The 17,487-nt window shown below is 44.1% G+C and overlaps 1 protein-coding gene across 1 annotated transcript; it reads left to right on the forward strand.

The window, feature by feature from the left end:
• Positions 1-6,043: 6,043 nt before the first annotated feature.
• On the forward strand, positions 6,044-17,234 carry Malsu1 (mitochondrial assembly of ribosomal large subunit 1). The gene is made up of 4 exons (XM_045135647.1): positions 6,044-6,275; positions 8,472-8,650; positions 15,014-15,095; positions 17,032-17,234. The coding sequence occupies exons 1-4, from the start codon at positions 6,044-6,046 to the stop codon at positions 17,214-17,216; spliced, it is 678 nt and encodes a 225-aa protein (XP_044991582.1). The 3' UTR covers positions 17,217-17,234.
• The last annotated feature ends 253 nt before the right edge of the window (positions 17,235-17,487 follow it).

Here is a 17,487-nt window from a genome sequence, read left to right on the forward strand (position 1 = left end):
GCTTCTGGTGTTTGCAGTGGCAGGAGGCCTTGGCATGCCCATAATCTCTCTCATAAGTAAATACTTTTAATTTTTTTTGGTTTATTTTCATTTATTATTATTATTTTTTTTGTTTTGTTTTGGTTTGGTTTTTTGAGGTAGGGTCTCACACTAGTCCAGGCTGACCTGGAATTCACTCTGTCGTCTCAGGGTGGCCTTGAACTCACAGCGATCTTCCTACCTCTGCCTCCCAAGTGCTGGGATTAAAGGCGTGCACCACCACGCCCAGCTTGGTTTATTTTTTATTTATTTATTTGAGAGTCACAGACACACAGAAAGAGACAGAGAGAGAGGGAGGGAGAGAGAATGGGCGCGCCAGGGCTCCAGCCACTGCAAACAAACTCCAGACGCGTGCGCCCCCTTGTGCATCTGGCTAACGTGGGTCCTGGGGAATCAAGCCTCGAACCGGGGTCCTTAGGCTTCACAGGCAAGCCCTTAATGGCTAAGACATCTCTCCAGCCCTAAATAAATATTTTTTAAAACTTGGAGTTCTTTAAGTAATGTGTGATAAAAATGGTTTGAAGTAAGTAAGCAACAATTTAAAATAAAATTTTATTCAATTCTAATAACATCTTCCTTCAGTTGCTATTGAAAACATACTGTCATTTGAAACAAGGTTTTGTTCTGTAGCCTTGCCTGGCCTTGAACTTGTGATCCTCCTTTCTCAACTGCTGGAGTACTGGGATTACTGGTTTGAATCTCCGTATCAGGATAGAAGACATGCTTGCTTATTCAGTCCCATAGCAGTGTTAATGCATATGTGGATTCAAGGTCCTTTTGCAGTCTAAAGGGGGGCTTGAGGTCCATAAGTTAGGATTGATAAAATTTCCCAGTCCCAAACTTATATGAATTCTGTCATTCCGATGCTAAATAATGATTTCCACACATTGTATTTAGGCCCTATGATCACTATGAGTAAATGCAAGAGACTTGCTCAGTCTTTCACTAGTTTCACCCCTGGGACTTTTCTCGGGGCCAGCCTGCTTCCTAACTGTTCTCGTGGAAGCAGGGTCCTACGCCTGGTGTCCTGTCCCGGACCGGCATCCCTTCCTCTTCTCAGTGCTTTAGTCAGGTCGCAGAGAACCTGTAACTGTAGCTTCCTACCTTCCCACCAATCACCAGGAAACACATTTGGGAGCCCTTTGGCTTTGCTGCTAACACAGCTCTCAGGAGGTTCGGATCCCAGGAGTGTCATTAAGGTCCACATTCAGGAAGCCCTTAGTTACAGAGCCTGAGTAGCAATCCCTCACTCCTTCAGGAAGCTGTTTTGGGCCTCAACTTCCCTCCTTCTTAACACTCCAAAGGTAAGGATTATTAAACCATCCTTACCTTCTAAGTCATCTTTTCACAAGCAGCCAGCATCTGAAAACAAAGTCCAAACCCAACAGCAATGGCCTAGTTTTCAAGGGATAGACATTTTGAGTGTCTAAGGACCTCTCTTAATGTAATTGCCATTTTCTGAGTCTTTACCTCAGGAAGGAAATACTACCTGCACAAGTAGGCTTTTGACACTCAGTATTCAGGACACAGTGCTGACAACCTTGTCTCTGAAATCACAGATGATGAGAAACTGGGTTGTCATCGCTTCATCTGGAATGCCTCTCATCTGCTTGCAGATCACGAGACACAGAAGTCATTTCACATAGACACAGCTTTGGCATGCCAATCAACTTAAACTCAGACGCTAAACCAGCTGTGGTGGCACATACCTTTAATCCCAGTTCTAAGGAGGCTTGAGTAGAAGGATCACTGTGAGTTTGGGACCAGCCTGGGCTACAGAGTGAGTTCCAGGTCAGCCTGGACTACAGTGAGACCCTGCTTAAAAAAAAAAACAACACGCAGGGTGTGGTGGGACACACCTTTAATCCCAGCACTCAGATGGCAGAGGTAAAAGGATTACCATGAGTTCAAGGCCACCCTGAGACTACATAGTAAATCCACGTGAGCCTGGACTAGAGTGAAACCCAACCTCAAAAAAACCCCAAATAATAATAATACAAATAAATAAATAATAATATATCCCAAGTGCTGGGATTAAAGGTGTGCCCCACCATGCCTGACCAGACAGTTATTTTTTTTAAGTACTTTTATTTATTTGCAAGCAGAGAGAGAGAGAAAGAGAGAGAGGGAGGGAGGAGAGACAGAGAATAGGCATACCAGGACTTCCAGCCACTGCAAATGAACTCCAGATGCATGCACTGGCTTCACATGGGTACTGGGGAATTGAGCTTGAGTTGCTAGGCTTTGCAGACAGGCACCTTATCTGATGAGCCATGTCTCCAGCCCCAGTTATTTTGTAAATAAAATTTATTTATTTATTTAAGAGGAGGGAGAAGAGAGAGAAAAAGAGAGAAATGGGCACACCTGGGTCTCTTACTGCCACAGCAAATAAATTGCAGGTGCATGTGCCACTTTGTGCATCTGGCTGTATGTTGAACTGAATTGAACCTGGGCTGGTAGGCTTTGCAAGCAAATTCCTTTAAACCCTGAGCAATCTCCCCAGTACCTCCACACAGCTCTGAATCAGTGTTCTGAAAAGCATAGGGGGAGGGTGGGAGCTGAAATGATCAAACCTTGCAAGGCGCTAATAATTCTTTTGTAGGGAAACTTCTATTAGAAGTTTGAGAACAAGGGCTGTACAACAGAGCTCTATAATAAAGAAAGCAAGGTATATGCTTGGTAAAAATGTCTGTAAAAAAACTTTAAAAAGCTGGAGAGATAGCTCATCAGCTAAGACATTTGCCAAACCCAGGTTTGGTTCTCCAGTACCCATGTAAGCCAGATACACAAGGTGGCACATGAGTCTGGAAGTTTGTTTGCAGTGTTTGGAGGCCCTGGCATGCCCATTCTCTCTATATTACCTCTTTCTCTCTCAGATAAATAACTTTAAAAGGTTCCAAAGCCTCTTTTTGTTTTGTTTATTTATTTATTTATTTAACAGAGAGAAAGAGGCAGGAGAGAGAGAGAGAATGGGCACACCAGGACCTCCAGCCACTGCAAATGAACTCCAGACGCATATACCACCTTGTGCATCTAGTTTATGTGGGTCTTAGGGAATTGAACCTGGGTCTTTTGGATTTGCGGGCAAACGCCTTAACCACGAAGCCATCCCTCTAGCCTCCCCCTTTTTTTGAGACAAAAATCTCAGTTAGTCTAGACTGACCTTGAGGTCACTCACTAAGTAGCCGACACTGGCCTTAAACTGTCCATCCTCCTGCTCCACCTTATGAAGTTATAAGAATGCACCATCATGCACAGCTCTGAAATTTTTATTTCACTTTCAGGCTATTTATTGGTGCTGTGTAGAACAACTTATTGCTGGATATTATTCTTGTTTGCTGCAACCTTGCTGCTCTTGTCATCTCTAATCAGTTTTTGTTTTGTTTTCCCCTCGAGGTAGGGTCTCACTAACCTAGGCTGATCTAGAACTCACTATGTATTCCCAGGCTGGCCTCAAACTCACTCCAAATCCTCTTGGAAAGCACATGTAGTCCCTAGGTACAATGTAATTATCTGTCCCAGAAGTCTCAGTCAAAGGATGGAGGTGACCAAAGTCACATTCCTAGGCTGCAATTTAAACATAAGTCCTGCTTCCTTAGTGGCCTTCACAACTTTTTTTTTTCTCTTTTTTTTTTTTTAAGGTAGAGTCTAGTTCTAGCCTAGGCTGACCTAGAATTAACTTGTAGTTTCAGGCTGGCCTTGCACTCATAGTGATCTTCCTACTTCTACCTTGCAAGTGCTGAGACTAAAGGCACGCACCACCATGCTGGCCTTAAAACTGCTTTCTTATTATTTTAATTATTCATTTTATCTGAAAGAGAGAGAATGGGCACGTCAGGGCCTCTAGCCACTGCAAACGAATTCCAAATGCATGTGCCACTCTGTGCATCTGGCTTATGTGGGTACTGGGGAATTGAACCTGGGTCCTTATGCTTTGCACAGCCTAGTGCCTTAACTGCTAAGCCATCTATCCAGCCCGTTTGATTGTTTTTGTTTATCGAGGTTGGGTCTTGCTCTAGTTCAGGATGACCTAGAATTCACTATGTAGTCTCAGGATGGCCTTGAACTCATGCGATTCTCCTATCTCTGCCTCCCAAGTGCTGGGATTAAAGGCATGCGCCACTGGCTTCTTTTTTTTTTTTTTTTCAGGAATGCTTTCATTATGTTTTCCTTTTATTATCAGAGGCATAACTCTCTTCCAAGTGTAACCTTTATCTCCCTCTCTCTCTCTCTCTCTCTCTCTCATTTTTTCCTTTTTTTTTTTTTTTTTTTTTATGTCTTTTTGAGACAGGGTCTCACTATGTAGCCCCTGCTGGCCAGAACTTGCTATGTAGTTGAGATTGGCCTGGATCTTGCAGTGATCCTCCTGCCTCCATATTCCAAGTACTGGAATTACAGGTGTGTGCCACCACCACCCCAATCAACCTTACATTTCTAAGAAAACAAAAGTTGTTTCTCGGCCTGGCTAGTGGTCAGAATAGGATGCTTCTCCTAATGCAGCCTAAAGTGGTTCTTATAAGGCTTGATTCTTCCCAGATCACACAGTCCTCGTGAGATCAATGACATCCCCACTTCCAGGAATGCCCTATCTCCTGAACAAAGATTACTGAGATAGGTAATTGCTAACTGCTTCTGCGCAGCTCACACAGCTGACCTCACTGCCTCAAACTTCCTTAGACTCAGGCAGCATTAGCCCCGACAATAAGCACAGCTCCCCTCCCACTACTGAGATGCAATGCCATCTTCCCACGGGTGCAGGTCTAGTTTGCTAACGTGTGTTCCTGGCCATCTTTTCTGAAGGATTTTATCAGAGTGGCTGGGTTTGAAATATTTATTCCCCATAAAGTCAATTTGTAGAGAAATAACCTATATCCATGGATTACATGACAAAATTTCAACCAATAATAATAAGGCTGAAGCTGGGTGTGGTGATGCGTTTTTAATCCCAGCACTTAGAAGGCTGAGATTGAAGGATCCTCATGAGTTTGAGGCCAGCCTGGGGCTACAGATGAGTTCCAGGTCAGCCTGGAGTAGACTCAGATCCTACCTCTCAAAACCAAACAAATGATTTAATAAGGTGTCAGTTTTGGAGCATCTACTGTGTGCTTGGCAGCTTTACTAGGCATTGGGGACGCTGAACTGAGGAAGTCACTTTCTTTTCAGAAACTTGGTTTTTGCTTTCAGCTTGGCCACTAAGTTCATGAACCTGGTCACCTGGGCCTGTGCTGCTGTCCATGGGCAGAAACAGCTCTATACTATGAACGCTTTCCACGAACGTAAGAGCAAAAGGAAGGGTAGGACTCCTTACAATGTGCTCCTCCAGACACAAAATGCCATGGATACATATGACATTGAAGTGCCTGACATTACCTACAAAAGACCATCATAATAGGAGGAAAAGATCATGACATCAAAATAAAAGAGAGACTAATTTAGAGGGGGAAGGGGTATGATGGAGAGTGGAGTTGCAAAGAGGAAAGTAGGGGAAGAGAGGGAATTACCTTGGATTATTGTTTATAACTATGGAAGTTATCAATAAAAAAAAACATTTATAAAAAGGACGCTTTCCAAATCATCTCTTGTATCTCTGCCTCTGCCCCACCCTAATCTTGGATCCTAGATTTGCCTCATGGGATTTCAAATTTTCAAATAAATTTAGAATATATCTATAAATATCTATATAAGACATATATAGACAGACAATATAGATTATGTATATATATATAGAGAGAAAAAGAATATAGATGTACATAGAGAAAAAATATTTATTTTGCAAATGGTAGAAGAGTACGTCTTAATTCCTCTCCAATCAACAGGGTCAACTGGAAGGAGGGAGAAAGAAACGGGGAGGCGGGGAGAGCAACGGGCAGACAGAGAGGCAGGCATCCACACCCCTTCACTCCCGACCCCGCCCCGCACGTAGAAATCCCGGGCCGCTGCGCGACGCCCCGCCCCGTAGCGTAGCAGCGCGGAGACGGACACGGACACGGACACGGAGACGGCGATGGGGCCCGGCGGCTGGGCGGCGGGGCGCCGGGCGGCGGGGCGCTGGGCGTCGCTCCTGCGGCGCGGGGCTGCGTCCCCTGCAGCGGCGGCGTCGGGGCCCCGGCTTCCGCGGCAGCCCGAGCGGCGTGCGCCCGCCGTGCCCGCGCCCTGCCGAGCCGGCCTGCACCACGGGCCGCAGCCGGAGGAGCCGCGCGCCGGCGAGGGACGCCGGGAGCCGGGCGCCGCCGCAGGTACCCGCGGGAAGGCCGCTGGCGGCCAGGTCCTGACGTCCTGCCCCTCCCGGTCGTGGAGGTGGCTTCGGAGGGTGCTGCGGACAGCCTGAGCTGCCGCCTGTCCTCTTTGGCGCAGCAGACCCTCGTCTTCCCCCGGGCACGGGCCTCACCCCTCCACGCTCTTCCCAAGGTCGTGGGAGGCGGGTTTGTCCGCAGTGTTGAGCCAGATGGTTCTGGGAAGGAGCCAGGGGCCCTGGCCAAGCGATGCTAAGCGCTGGTAGGAATCGAGCCTCAGCTAACATCCTTTAATTATTGCAAACTTGGTTTTTTTTTTTATTTTTTAATATGTAAACTTGATAGATGGTTAGCCGATCTGTCAGAAAAAGTATAGACTGGGCTGGAGAGATAGATTAGCTCTTAAGGCGCTTGCCTGGAAAGCCAAAGGACCTAGGTTCGATTCCCCAGGACTCATATAAGCCAGATGCACAAGGTGGCGCTTGCATCTGGAGTTCGTTTGCAGTGGTTACAGGCCCTGGTGCACCCATTCTCTCTCTATATATCTGCCTCTTTCTCTCTCTCTCCAATATATAAGTAAATAAAAATAAAACAGTTAAAAAAAAAAAGAAAAAGTACAGAAGTATAGACTGGTAAGCAGGGTGGCGCATGCCATTTATTCCAGTATTTGGGAGCAGAGGTAGGAATATTGCCATGAGTTCGAGGCCACCATGAGGTTACATAGTGAATTCCAGGTCAGCCTGGCTAGAGCAGTATCCTACCTCAATAAATATTAACTATAGACTGAGAGGGTGAGCTCTTGATGGACTTAGCTAGAAAGTCTTTTGGAATCAGAATTGAGAAGTGCTGTAACTGTAAACTTACAGACACTGAAGAACAGAATATCTAAATCTCTTGTTAAAACAAACAAACAAACAAACAAACTCAGGGCTGGAGGGATGGCTTAGTGCTTAAGGCATTTACCTGCAAAGCCAAAGGACCCGGGTTTGATTCCCCAGGACACATGTTAGCCAGCTGTACAAGGGGCGCACCTGTCTGGAGTGAGTTTGCAGTGGCTGGAGGCCCTGGCACGCTCATTCTCTCCCCTCCCTCCCTCTTCCCCCTCCCTCCCTTCCCCTCTTTCTGTCAAATAAATAAAATTTTTTAAAAAGATTAAAAAATTCATAGATAGCAGTTGTTAACCCAAAATGCTTTATAAGAAAAACATGGTTCAAAATGAGTGCCTTAACTCTTAAACGGCTAGTTGCTGCTGACTGATCTGAGGCACCACTAGCTCTAGCTGCGTTCGCTCATTTCCATTGAAGGCAGCGCACCAGATACTACTGGGAACAGTTTCACAGTTGTAATTCTGTAAACTTGTATAACCAGAATGCAATTTAATATCCCTCATGGTATCACTGCTCTCCCATATTCATGCTATTTTTATTTCTTTGCTTATAGAATTTGATGCATATTTCTCCTTGTGATAATTGTGAATCAAAAGTCATTTGCTGCTGTCATTGGTTCTGCTTCCATTTGGTAAAAGCAGAGGATGTCTAGTGGCTCTGTAAAGCATAGCACTCCGACTGTAAAAGCTGGCCAGTACTGTGTGAAACCACCTACTGCCCAGGCTTAACTTCCAGCAGATGCCAGGCCTGTTGGCTTTTGTTGTTTTGTGCCCAGGAATTGAACCCAGGGCATTGCACATGCTGGGCAAGTGCTATATCCCCAGACCTCTTCTTTCTTTCTTTCTTTATTTATTTTTTTTTTAATTTTTATTTATTTGAGAACGACAGACACAGAAAGAAAGGCAGATAGAGGGAGAGAGAGAGAATGGGCGCGCCAGGGCTTCCAGCCTCTGCAAACGAACTCCAGACGCGTGCGCCCCCTTGTGCATTTGGCTAACGTGGGACCTGGGGAACTGAGCCTCGAACCGGGGTCCTTAGGCTTCACAGGCAAGCGCTTAACCACTAAGCCATTTCTCCAGCCCTATTTCTTTATTTTTTAAAATTTAAGACATGGTCTTACAAAGTTTCTTAGGCTATCCTTGAGCTTGGGATCTTTCTGCCTGGCATCTTATAAACCATTTTGGATATAAAACACCATCATGGAGGAGTAATCTTGCTAACGCCTCTAGGAGACATCTGTGTCTGCCTGCTTCTCTGCACTCATACAGGGATGTCTTCTTAGCTATCTGACACAGATGCTTGTGCATTTCAGATCACACTGGTCTCAAGTTTGACATCGACATGCTGGTTTCGCTTCTGAGGCAAGAAAATGCAAGAGACATTTGTGTGATCAAGGTTCCTCCGGAACTGAAATACGCAGATTACTTTGTCATTGGTAGTGGGACTTCCACCCGACACTTACATGCCATGGCCTTCTACATCGTGAAAATGGTACGGTGCTTTCTTTTCTCCTGACCTTTAACTGAAGGCAAAGAATCAGTGCAGTGGGGTGGAGCAACACTTAGAGGCTACACCATCATGTGAGGTTACATAGGAAAGCAACTTTTCAGCATTTGTGCATTGATAGTGAGAGGTATGGGAACAAGTATTCAGTTCTATTGAGGATATTTCTAATCCTCTTTTGTGACCACAAGAGAAAAAAAATTAAGAACTTACGGTAAGTCAGAAGACAAAATACATCAGAGGACATGAAAATATAACTTGCAACAAGGTTAAAAGTTAAAGAATTTCTCTTGGTAAACAAAGTTGTAAGGTGGTTTTATGACAGGTGGTGTTTAGGTCTAGGAGAGGGATGGGCTAGGGATATCAGGTTGTATAGAGATAACAGGTTGCATAATTATTTATTGTCTTTGGCAAGATGTCTAAAGGAAAGCATATTTTGTCTCCATGGGCCACTGGTCCTGTTATTATCAGCAGACAGGCAAGCCAGACCCTGATAACAGGTCATTTTCATCCCATGTCAGCATCTAGCACTGCACTGGTGATCTTTGTGGTCCTCTAGCCATGTGTGGCTATTGACTTGGAGAGCAAACTTTAAAGAAAAAATATTTATTTACAAGCAGAGACAGACAGAAAGGGCCTCCAGCTGCTACAAATGAACTCCAGATGGATGTGCTGCTTTGTGCATTTGGCTTTATGAGGGTTCTGGGGGATCAAACCTAGGTTGCTAGGCTTTACAGACAAGCGCCTTAACTGCTGGGCTCTCTACAGCCCCCAAACTTTTTTTTGGGGGGGATGTCTTATGTGTCTGAATGTATTCATGTGTGTGCAGGCCAGAAGTATATGTCGGGGGTCTTTCTCTATCACTTTCCACCTTATTCTTTGAGACAGGGTCTCTTGCTGAACCCAGAGCTCACCAATTTGGCCAGACTAGCTAGCCAGTGAGCCCCAGGCATTTTCTGACTCCATCTCACCAGCGCTGTCATTACAGACACACATGACCATATTGAGCCTTTTACAAAGGTGCTGGGTATCCAAACTCAGGTTCTCATGCCTGTAGGGCAGATACTTTACCTACTGAGCCACCTTCCCAGACCCAAGTGTAGATGAAAATTTTAAATTCAGTGTCTCAGTTGTTTTAGCTACATTTCGTGTACTCAGGACTTCCATGTGACCATGACTGCTACCATATTAGATAGCCAGAAAAATTTCCATAATTGCAAAAGGTTCTTGTGGACAGCGCTGGTCTAGAATTTATTTCAAGTAAGGAACCAGCTGGGGATATAGCTCAGTGGTAGAGTGCTTGCCTAGTGTGCATGAGGTACTAGGTTCAATCCTGGTACTGCACAAGCTTTTTTTTTTAAAAAAAGAGGAACTGCATATTATTTTTGTTGGGGCTAGGGAGATGGCTTAGTAAGACCACTTGCTATACAAGCATGAGGACCTGAGTTCGATTCCCAGCACTCATGTAAAAAGCTGGCTGTGGCAACATACATTGTAACTTCAGCAGAGACAGGATCAGTGGGGCTTGCTGGCTAGCCAAAAACAAAACAAAACAAACAAACAAAAAAAACAGGCAAGCCTCAGGTAGAGTGAGAGACCCTGACCCAAGGAAATAAGGCAGATGATGATGGTGGCACTCTGCCTCCACACAGGTGTGCATCTGTACATACACACCCATGTCTGTGCACACAGTACATGCACCTACGTACCATATACTAAGACTCCGAAAGAAAAGGTAGTTTTGTTTAGCACTGGAGAGATGGAGGTAATAGGATCAGGAATTCAGGCGTATCCTCAGCTACATAGTAAGTTCAGCTTGGGCTGTAGGAGACACTGTCTCAAAAAAAAAAAAAATTAATGATTTATTGTTGCTCATGATAAATCTATATGTAGTATCAGACCTGCCATTTTACTCATTTTATTTTATTTTGTTTTTTTTTTGAGGTAGGGTCTCGCTGTGGCTCAGGCTGACCTGGAATTCACTATGTAGTCTCAGGATGGCCTCGACTCACAATGATCCTCTTAACCTCTGCCTCCCGAGTGCTGGGATTAAAGGCATGTGCCACCACACCCAGCCTTATTTATTTTTTAATATTTTATTCTTATTATTTATTTGACAGAGGAAGGGGGGGGGGAGAGATAAAGGGTGCGCCAGCCAGGACCTCTAGTCACTGCAAACAAACTCCAGATACATGTACCACCTTGTGCATCTGGCTAACAGGGGTTCTGGGGAATTGAACCTGGGGTGTTTTGCTTTGCAGGCAAATTCCTTAACTGCTAAGCCATCTCTCCAGCCCCATTTTACTCATTTTTAAATGTACAATTTGGTGAGCCGGGCGTGGTGGCACACGCCTTTAATCCCAGCACTTGGGAGGCAGAGGTAGGAGGATCGCTGAGAGTTTGAGGCCACCCTGAGACTACATAGTGAATTCCAGGTCACCCTGGACCAGAATGAGAGCCTACCTCGAAAAACAAAATAATAATAAATGTACAGTTTGTTGGCTTTAGGTTCATTTACATTGTGTCATCATGACAATTGTCCATTTCTAGAACTTTGATCTTGCAAAACTGAAATTCTGTGTCCATCAGACAGTGACTCCTTTCTCTCTGAATACAGTTACCATTCTGCTTTGTAAGAATTTGACCTTTTTTTTTTTAATTTTTTTTTTTAGGTAGGGTCTCACTCTAGCTGGGGCTGACTTGGCATTCATTCTCAGGGTGGCCTCGAACTCACGATTATCCTCCTACTACCTCTGCCTCCCAGGTGCCGGGATTAAAGGCATGTGCCATCATGCCTGGCAAGAATTTGACTTTTTAGTTTTTCTTTTACTTTTGGTACTCTTTTTAGTTTCTCATGAGTAGAATCACGTGGTACTTGTCCTTTTGTGACTATTTTTCTCAGACTCTTTCATCTATTCATGTGTTGTAGCATGGGTCAGAGATTGTTGTTGTTGGTGGTGTTTGTTTTCCTACTTCAGAGATGGGAATTGAATCCAGGGCCTTGTGCGTACTAGGCGAGTGCTCTACTACTGAGCTACACCCTCAGGCTCTGTGTGCATACCTCCTTGATTATCTCTTCACTCACTGGGTTGTTTTCAACTTTTGGCTGTTGTGAATAGTTAAGAGATATGGGTGTATGGGCTGTAGTGATGGTTTAGCTTTTAAGGCGCTTGCCTGTGAAGTTTAAGGACCCACGTTCAATTCCCCAGTACCCACATAAGCCAGATGCACAAGGTGGCGCATGTGTCTGGAGTTCATTTGTAGCGGCCAAAGGCCCTGGCACACCCATTCACTTTAAAATAAATAAATAAATATGGCTGTGGAAATATCCATCCATGTTCCTGCTTTTTATTTATTTATATTTTTTGATTTTTCAAGGTAGGGTCTCAGTCTAGCCCATGCTGACCGGGAATTCACTGTGTAGACTCAAGCTGACCTTTAACTCTGCCTACCTCTGCCTCCTGAGTGCTGGGATTAAAGGCGTGTGCCACCACAGCAGACTCCTTTTTATTCTTTTGAGTATGCACTCAGAAGTAGAACAGCTAGATCATACAGCCAGCCTGTTTTTAACTCTTTTGAGACACTAGCACACACTTATTTATCAAAAACACCAGTTTACATTCCCATTAATCGCATCAAAGTTTCTAATTTCTCCACATCCTAGCCAAAGCTGCTTTTGTTTGCTTGCTTTTTTTTTTTATTTTATTTAAAAAAAATTTTTTTTGGCTTATTTTTATTTATTTATTTAAGAGCAACAGACAGAGAAGGAGGCAGAGAGAGAGAGAGAGAGAGAGAGAGGGAGGGAGGGAGGGAGAGAGGGAGAGAGAGAGGGAGAGAGAGAGGGAGAGAGAGAGAGGGAGAGAGAGAGAGGGAGAGAATGGGCGCGCCAGGGCTACCAGCCACTGCAAACGAACTCCAGACGTGTGCGCCCCCTTGTGCATCTGGCTAATGTGGGTCCTGGGGAATCGAGCCTCGAACCGGGGTCCTTAGGCTTCACAGGCAAGCACTTAACCGCTAAGCCATCTCTCCAGCCCCTGTTTTTTTGCTTTTGAAGCAGGGTCTCATTCTAATCCAGTCTGGCCTCCACTCATGGCAGTCTTCTAATCTCAGCTTCCCAAGTGCTGGGAATATCCACCTCACTCAGGTGTTTCTCAAAGACAGACTCTTGCTATGTAGCTCTGTATGGCGTTGAAATTCTGGGAATCCTCATATCAATCTCCCGAGTGCTGGGATGACAGGTGTGTGCCCTGGCTACCTTTGTGTGTATACAGTATCCTTTGTCTCTCAGAACACTTGTGAGTTACACTGATACCAGACAAGGTATACTATCTGCTGGTGTTACTAAAAACTAAGCTTCTACACTGTTCAGTCCTTTGGGAAATAGACACTTGGAAAATGTTTTTGAACACATTCTCTTTTTTTTAATCTTATTTTATTTTTTCTCAATTTTTAAAAACATTTTCTATGATTATAAAAAATATCCCATGGTAGTACCCTCCCTCCCCCACTTTCCCCTTTGAAATTCCATTCTCCATCATATCCCCTCCCCATCTCAATAAGTTCTCTTTTATTTTGATGTCGTGATCTTTTCCTCCTTTTATGATGGTCTTGTGTAGGTAGAGAACACATTCTAAAGCTGGAGGAGATGCAATCAGCAGAACATATGTAGCCTTAAACAGGAGAGTGGTATCTGCTATCCCGGAGAGTTGAGAGGGCTGGATGGGCACTTGCTGGTGGTGGTGGTGGGGGTTCTCTCTGCCTTAGAGGAACTTCAATACGTCAGCCTTCTCAGAATGATAATGGGTAAGATGATTCAGGAGAGATGTGGGAGGGAAATATTTTCCTTAAGTTATGAATCATGGGGCAAAATATACCTTATGAAGATCTCACTAGACTGCTCTTTCTCCTTTAAACATATGATGTGGCTTTTTTTTTTTTTTACAGTGTAAAAATTGTAAAGTTTTTAATTTCTAGGTTGTCATTCCTCCCACCCCCCTTTGAGGTAGGGTTTCAAAGTAGCCCAAGCTGACCTGGAATTTACTGTGTAGTCTCAGAGTGGTCTCAAATTCATGGTGATCCTACCTCTGACTCCTAAGTGCTGGGGCTAAAGGTATGTGCCACCACGCCCAGCCAATAAAATTTTTTTTTTTGGTTTTTCGAGGTAGGGTCTCACACTCTGGTCCAGGCTGACCTGGAATTAACTCTGTAGCCTCAGGGTGGCCTTGAACTCTCAGCGATCCTTCTACCTCTGCCTCCCAAGTGCTGGGATTAAAGGCATGCGCCACCACGCCCGGCAAAATAAATAATCAAAAAAATATATTTATTTATTTGAGAGTGACAGACACATAGAGAAAGACAGACAGAGGGAGAGAGAGAGAATGGGCGCGCCAGGGCTTCCAGCCTTTGCAAACGAACTCCAGATGCGTGCGCCCCCTTGTGCATCTGGCTAACGTGGGACCTGGGGAACCGAGCCTCGAACCGTGGTCCTTAGGCTTCACAGGCAAGCGCTTAACCGCTAAGCCATCTCTCCAGCCCCAAAATATTTTTTTTTAAAATTTTTTGTTTTTTTTTCAAGGTAGGGTCTCACTCTGGCCCAGGCTGACCTGGAATTAACTTTGTAATCTCAGGGTGGCCTTGAACTCACATCAGTCCTCCTACTTCTGCCTCCTGAGTACCACATCTGGCTAAAATATGTATTATTAATTAATTTATTTGAGAGAGAATGAATGGGTGCACCAGGGCCTCCAGTCACTGCAAACAAACTCCAGATGCATGTGCCTCCTTGTGCATCTGGCTTATGTGGGTCCTTTAGCTTTGCAGGCAAACACCTTAACTGCTAATCCATCTCTCCAGCCCAGTAAAATATTTTTTAAAAGTGACAAGATAGCTGAGTGTGGTGGCACATGCCTTTAATCACAGCACTTGGGAGGCAGAGGTAGAACTGCCGTGATTTTGAGGTCACCCTGAGACTACAGAGTGAATTCCAGGTCGGCCTGGACTAGAGTGAAACCCTACCTCGAAGAAAAACAAACAAAATTATATAATATTATATAGTATTTCCAACAGGGGGAAGGGACAGAAAGATAACAGGCATGCCAGGGCTTCCAGCCACTGCAAATCAGATGCGTGTGCCACTTTGTGCATCTGGCTTTTAAGTGGGTACTGGGGAATCAAACCTAGGTGGTTAGGCTTTCCAGGAAAGTACCTTAATAGTTGAGCCATCTCCTCAACCTCAGTTTGTCAAGTTTAACAAACGTTTTATTGACAGCCTTTGTACATACAGACAATATGCCATGATCATAATCCCCACTCCATTTCATCTTTTGGTCTTTTTTTTTTTTTTTTTTTTAGTATAAATTCCTGAAATGTAAAAATGATCCTCCAGTTAAGATTGAAGGGAAGAACACTGATGACTGGCTGTGCGCAGATTTTGGTAAGTTACTTTGGTATATATACATACATTGTTTTTTCAGGGGAGGGTCTCACTCTAGCCCAGGCTGACCTGGAATTCACTATGTAGTCTCAAGGCTGGCCTCGAACTCACAGCAATCCTCCTACCTCTGCCTCCCTGGAGTGCTGGGATTAAAGGCGTGCACCACCACACCTGGCACTTTGGCATATTTTATAAATGTATATTGTATGGACTTTTCAGTTTCAAAAAAGAATTAAGCTGGTGAGAGCATGACTGTGTAATTTTTTTTTTTTTTTGTATTTTGTTTATTTGAGAGAGGGAAAGTGAAAGGCAGAGAGACACACAAAATGGATGTGCCAGGACTTCCTAGCCACTGCAAAGGAACTTCAGATACATGTGCTGCCTTGTGCATATGGCTTCACCTGCGCAAGTGCCTTAACTGCTAAGCCATCTCTAGCCCAACTATTAATATTTCTGGAAAAAAAAATTTTTTTTTTTTTGAGGTAGAGTCTCACTGTAGCCCAGGCTGACCTGGAATTCACTGTGTAGTGTCTGGGTGGCCTCAAATTCACAGTGATCCTCCTACCTGTGCTTGAGTGCTGAATTAAAGGTGTGTACCACCCAGCTTTAGTTTCAGTTTTATTTAATTGTAAATCAGATGGTCTTAGTTGCATGTGAAAGCTTTGCCTAAAGTACCTAAAAGGTAATATACTCCTGAAGGAAGGATTGCAGTAGTCACACAGGACCAGAAGGGTGTAGACAAGACGAACAATAGTAGAGGAAGATCTGAGAGTACATGTAATCTTGCCCGTAAGTGTCCAAAAAAACCTAGAATTTTGTAGCCGGGCGTGGTGGCGCATGCCTTTAGTCCCAGCACTCGGGAGGCAGAGGTAGGAGGATTGCCATGAGTTCAAGGCCACCCTGAGATGACAGAGTTAATTCCAGGTCAGCTTGGACCAGAGTGAGACCCTACCTCGGAAAAAAAAAAAAAAAAAAAAAAACCTAGAATTTTGAAAAGATTATAATTAAGTTTGGGTATTAATGTGCACATAATTTCAAAACATGGCATCAAAATACTTACTAAAAAGGGAAAACAACTATGTCAGGAACTGAAGGCAGGGGGTGTCCTGAGTTTTTGTAAGCCATTGGTTTCTCAGCTTTGTCACATATAGTGATATTTTTAATTTATTTGTGAGGAGGGAGGGAGCACCAAGGCTTTTAATGTATGTGTCACTCTGTTTAAAATTGAACCCAAACTGGTAGGCTTTGCAAGCAAACACTTCAACTACTACTAAGCCATCTTCACAGCCCTGTCACTATTAATATTTTGCAGTTTCCCCTCTTTCCATTTGTGTAGTCAACAATGTTCCTGGATATTACATTGTCCCTGAGAATCATGGCTATAAGCAAAACTATGCTAAGGGGCTGGAGAGAAGGCTTAGTGGTTAAGGTGCTTACCTGCAAAGTCAAAGGGCTCAGCTTCAATTCCCCAGTACCCATATAAGCCAGATGCACAGGTGGCACACATGTCTAGAGTTGATTCGCAGTGGCTGGAGGCCCTTTCTGTATCTGCCTCTTTCTCAAACAAAAACTATCCTTTCTTCTGGAGGGTGGCACCATCTTTCTGTTAAGACTATTCATCCTGAAACCTTGAAAAGACCGTTCAAAGGCAGGCAGTACCTTTTTTGCTCACAAGATATGCAGAAATGTGATAGCCTTGGAGAATTATCTCCCAAGAGAAACCTGACAGATCACCTGTATTCACTTGGGTAATAACATCTATGAGGAATGTTATGTTGACATCATGTTCCTCTTGTATGATGCATACACAGACATTAGCATGTCTGTGGGTTTTGCTGGCAAGGGCTCTACATTTGCTCCTAAAAAAAAAATCCTCAGGTGGTAGACTAATAATCATTGCTGTTTTCCTCACTGTAACTCATGTCTGTCCCCACAGGCAGCATGGTAATTCATTTGATGCTTCCAGAAACCAGAGAAATCTATGAGCTAGAGAAACTATGGACCCTACGTTCTTATGATGACCAGTTAGCTCAGATACCACCTGAGACATTGCCTGAAGACTTCATTCTTGGAATAGAAGATACCTCATCCCTGACTCCAGTGGAGTTCAAATGTGAATAAAATATATGAACCACCTTATGCATTTCGGATTGGATTCACTTCTTGGAAAAGACGGTCCTCCTCCTGCTACAGGTCTTTACTTCGTGGCACTCATTTTGACACACTAAGAGTCAGTACATTCAACCCACAACATGGGTATGTTGTCTTCATTTTTGAGGTCCAGCACAATGTCCTGGAATGACATCCTATGATTAACTCAAGCTTTCTGCTCATATTTTTATTATGTAAATAGAAGCCTTATGTTTTACCCTAGAATGGCCAAAACTTTAAA

Source organism: Jaculus jaculus, chromosome 16 (genome assembly GCF_020740685.1).
Source record: "Jaculus jaculus isolate mJacJac1 chromosome 16, mJacJac1.mat.Y.cur, whole genome shotgun sequence".
In the NCBI taxonomy this organism is placed as follows: domain Eukaryota; kingdom Metazoa; phylum Chordata; class Mammalia; order Rodentia; family Dipodidae; genus Jaculus; species Jaculus jaculus.

What these genes read in the sequence shown, in the direction of transcription:
- Malsu1 (XM_045135647.1), top strand. Translation starts at nt 6,044, where the DNA reads ATGGGGCCCGGCGGCTGGGCGGCGGGGCGCCGGGCGGCGGGGCGCTGG. An exon ending in GGAGCCGGGCGCCGCCGCAG is followed by an intron (nt 6,276 to 8,471) that starts GTACCCGCGGGA and finishes TGTGCATTTCAG; the next exon opens with ATCACACTGGTCTCAAGTTT. An exon ending in CTGGCTGTGCGCAGATTTTG is followed by an intron (nt 15,096 to 17,031) that starts GTAAGTTACTTT and finishes CTGTCCCCACAG; the next exon opens with GCAGCATGGTAATTCATTTG.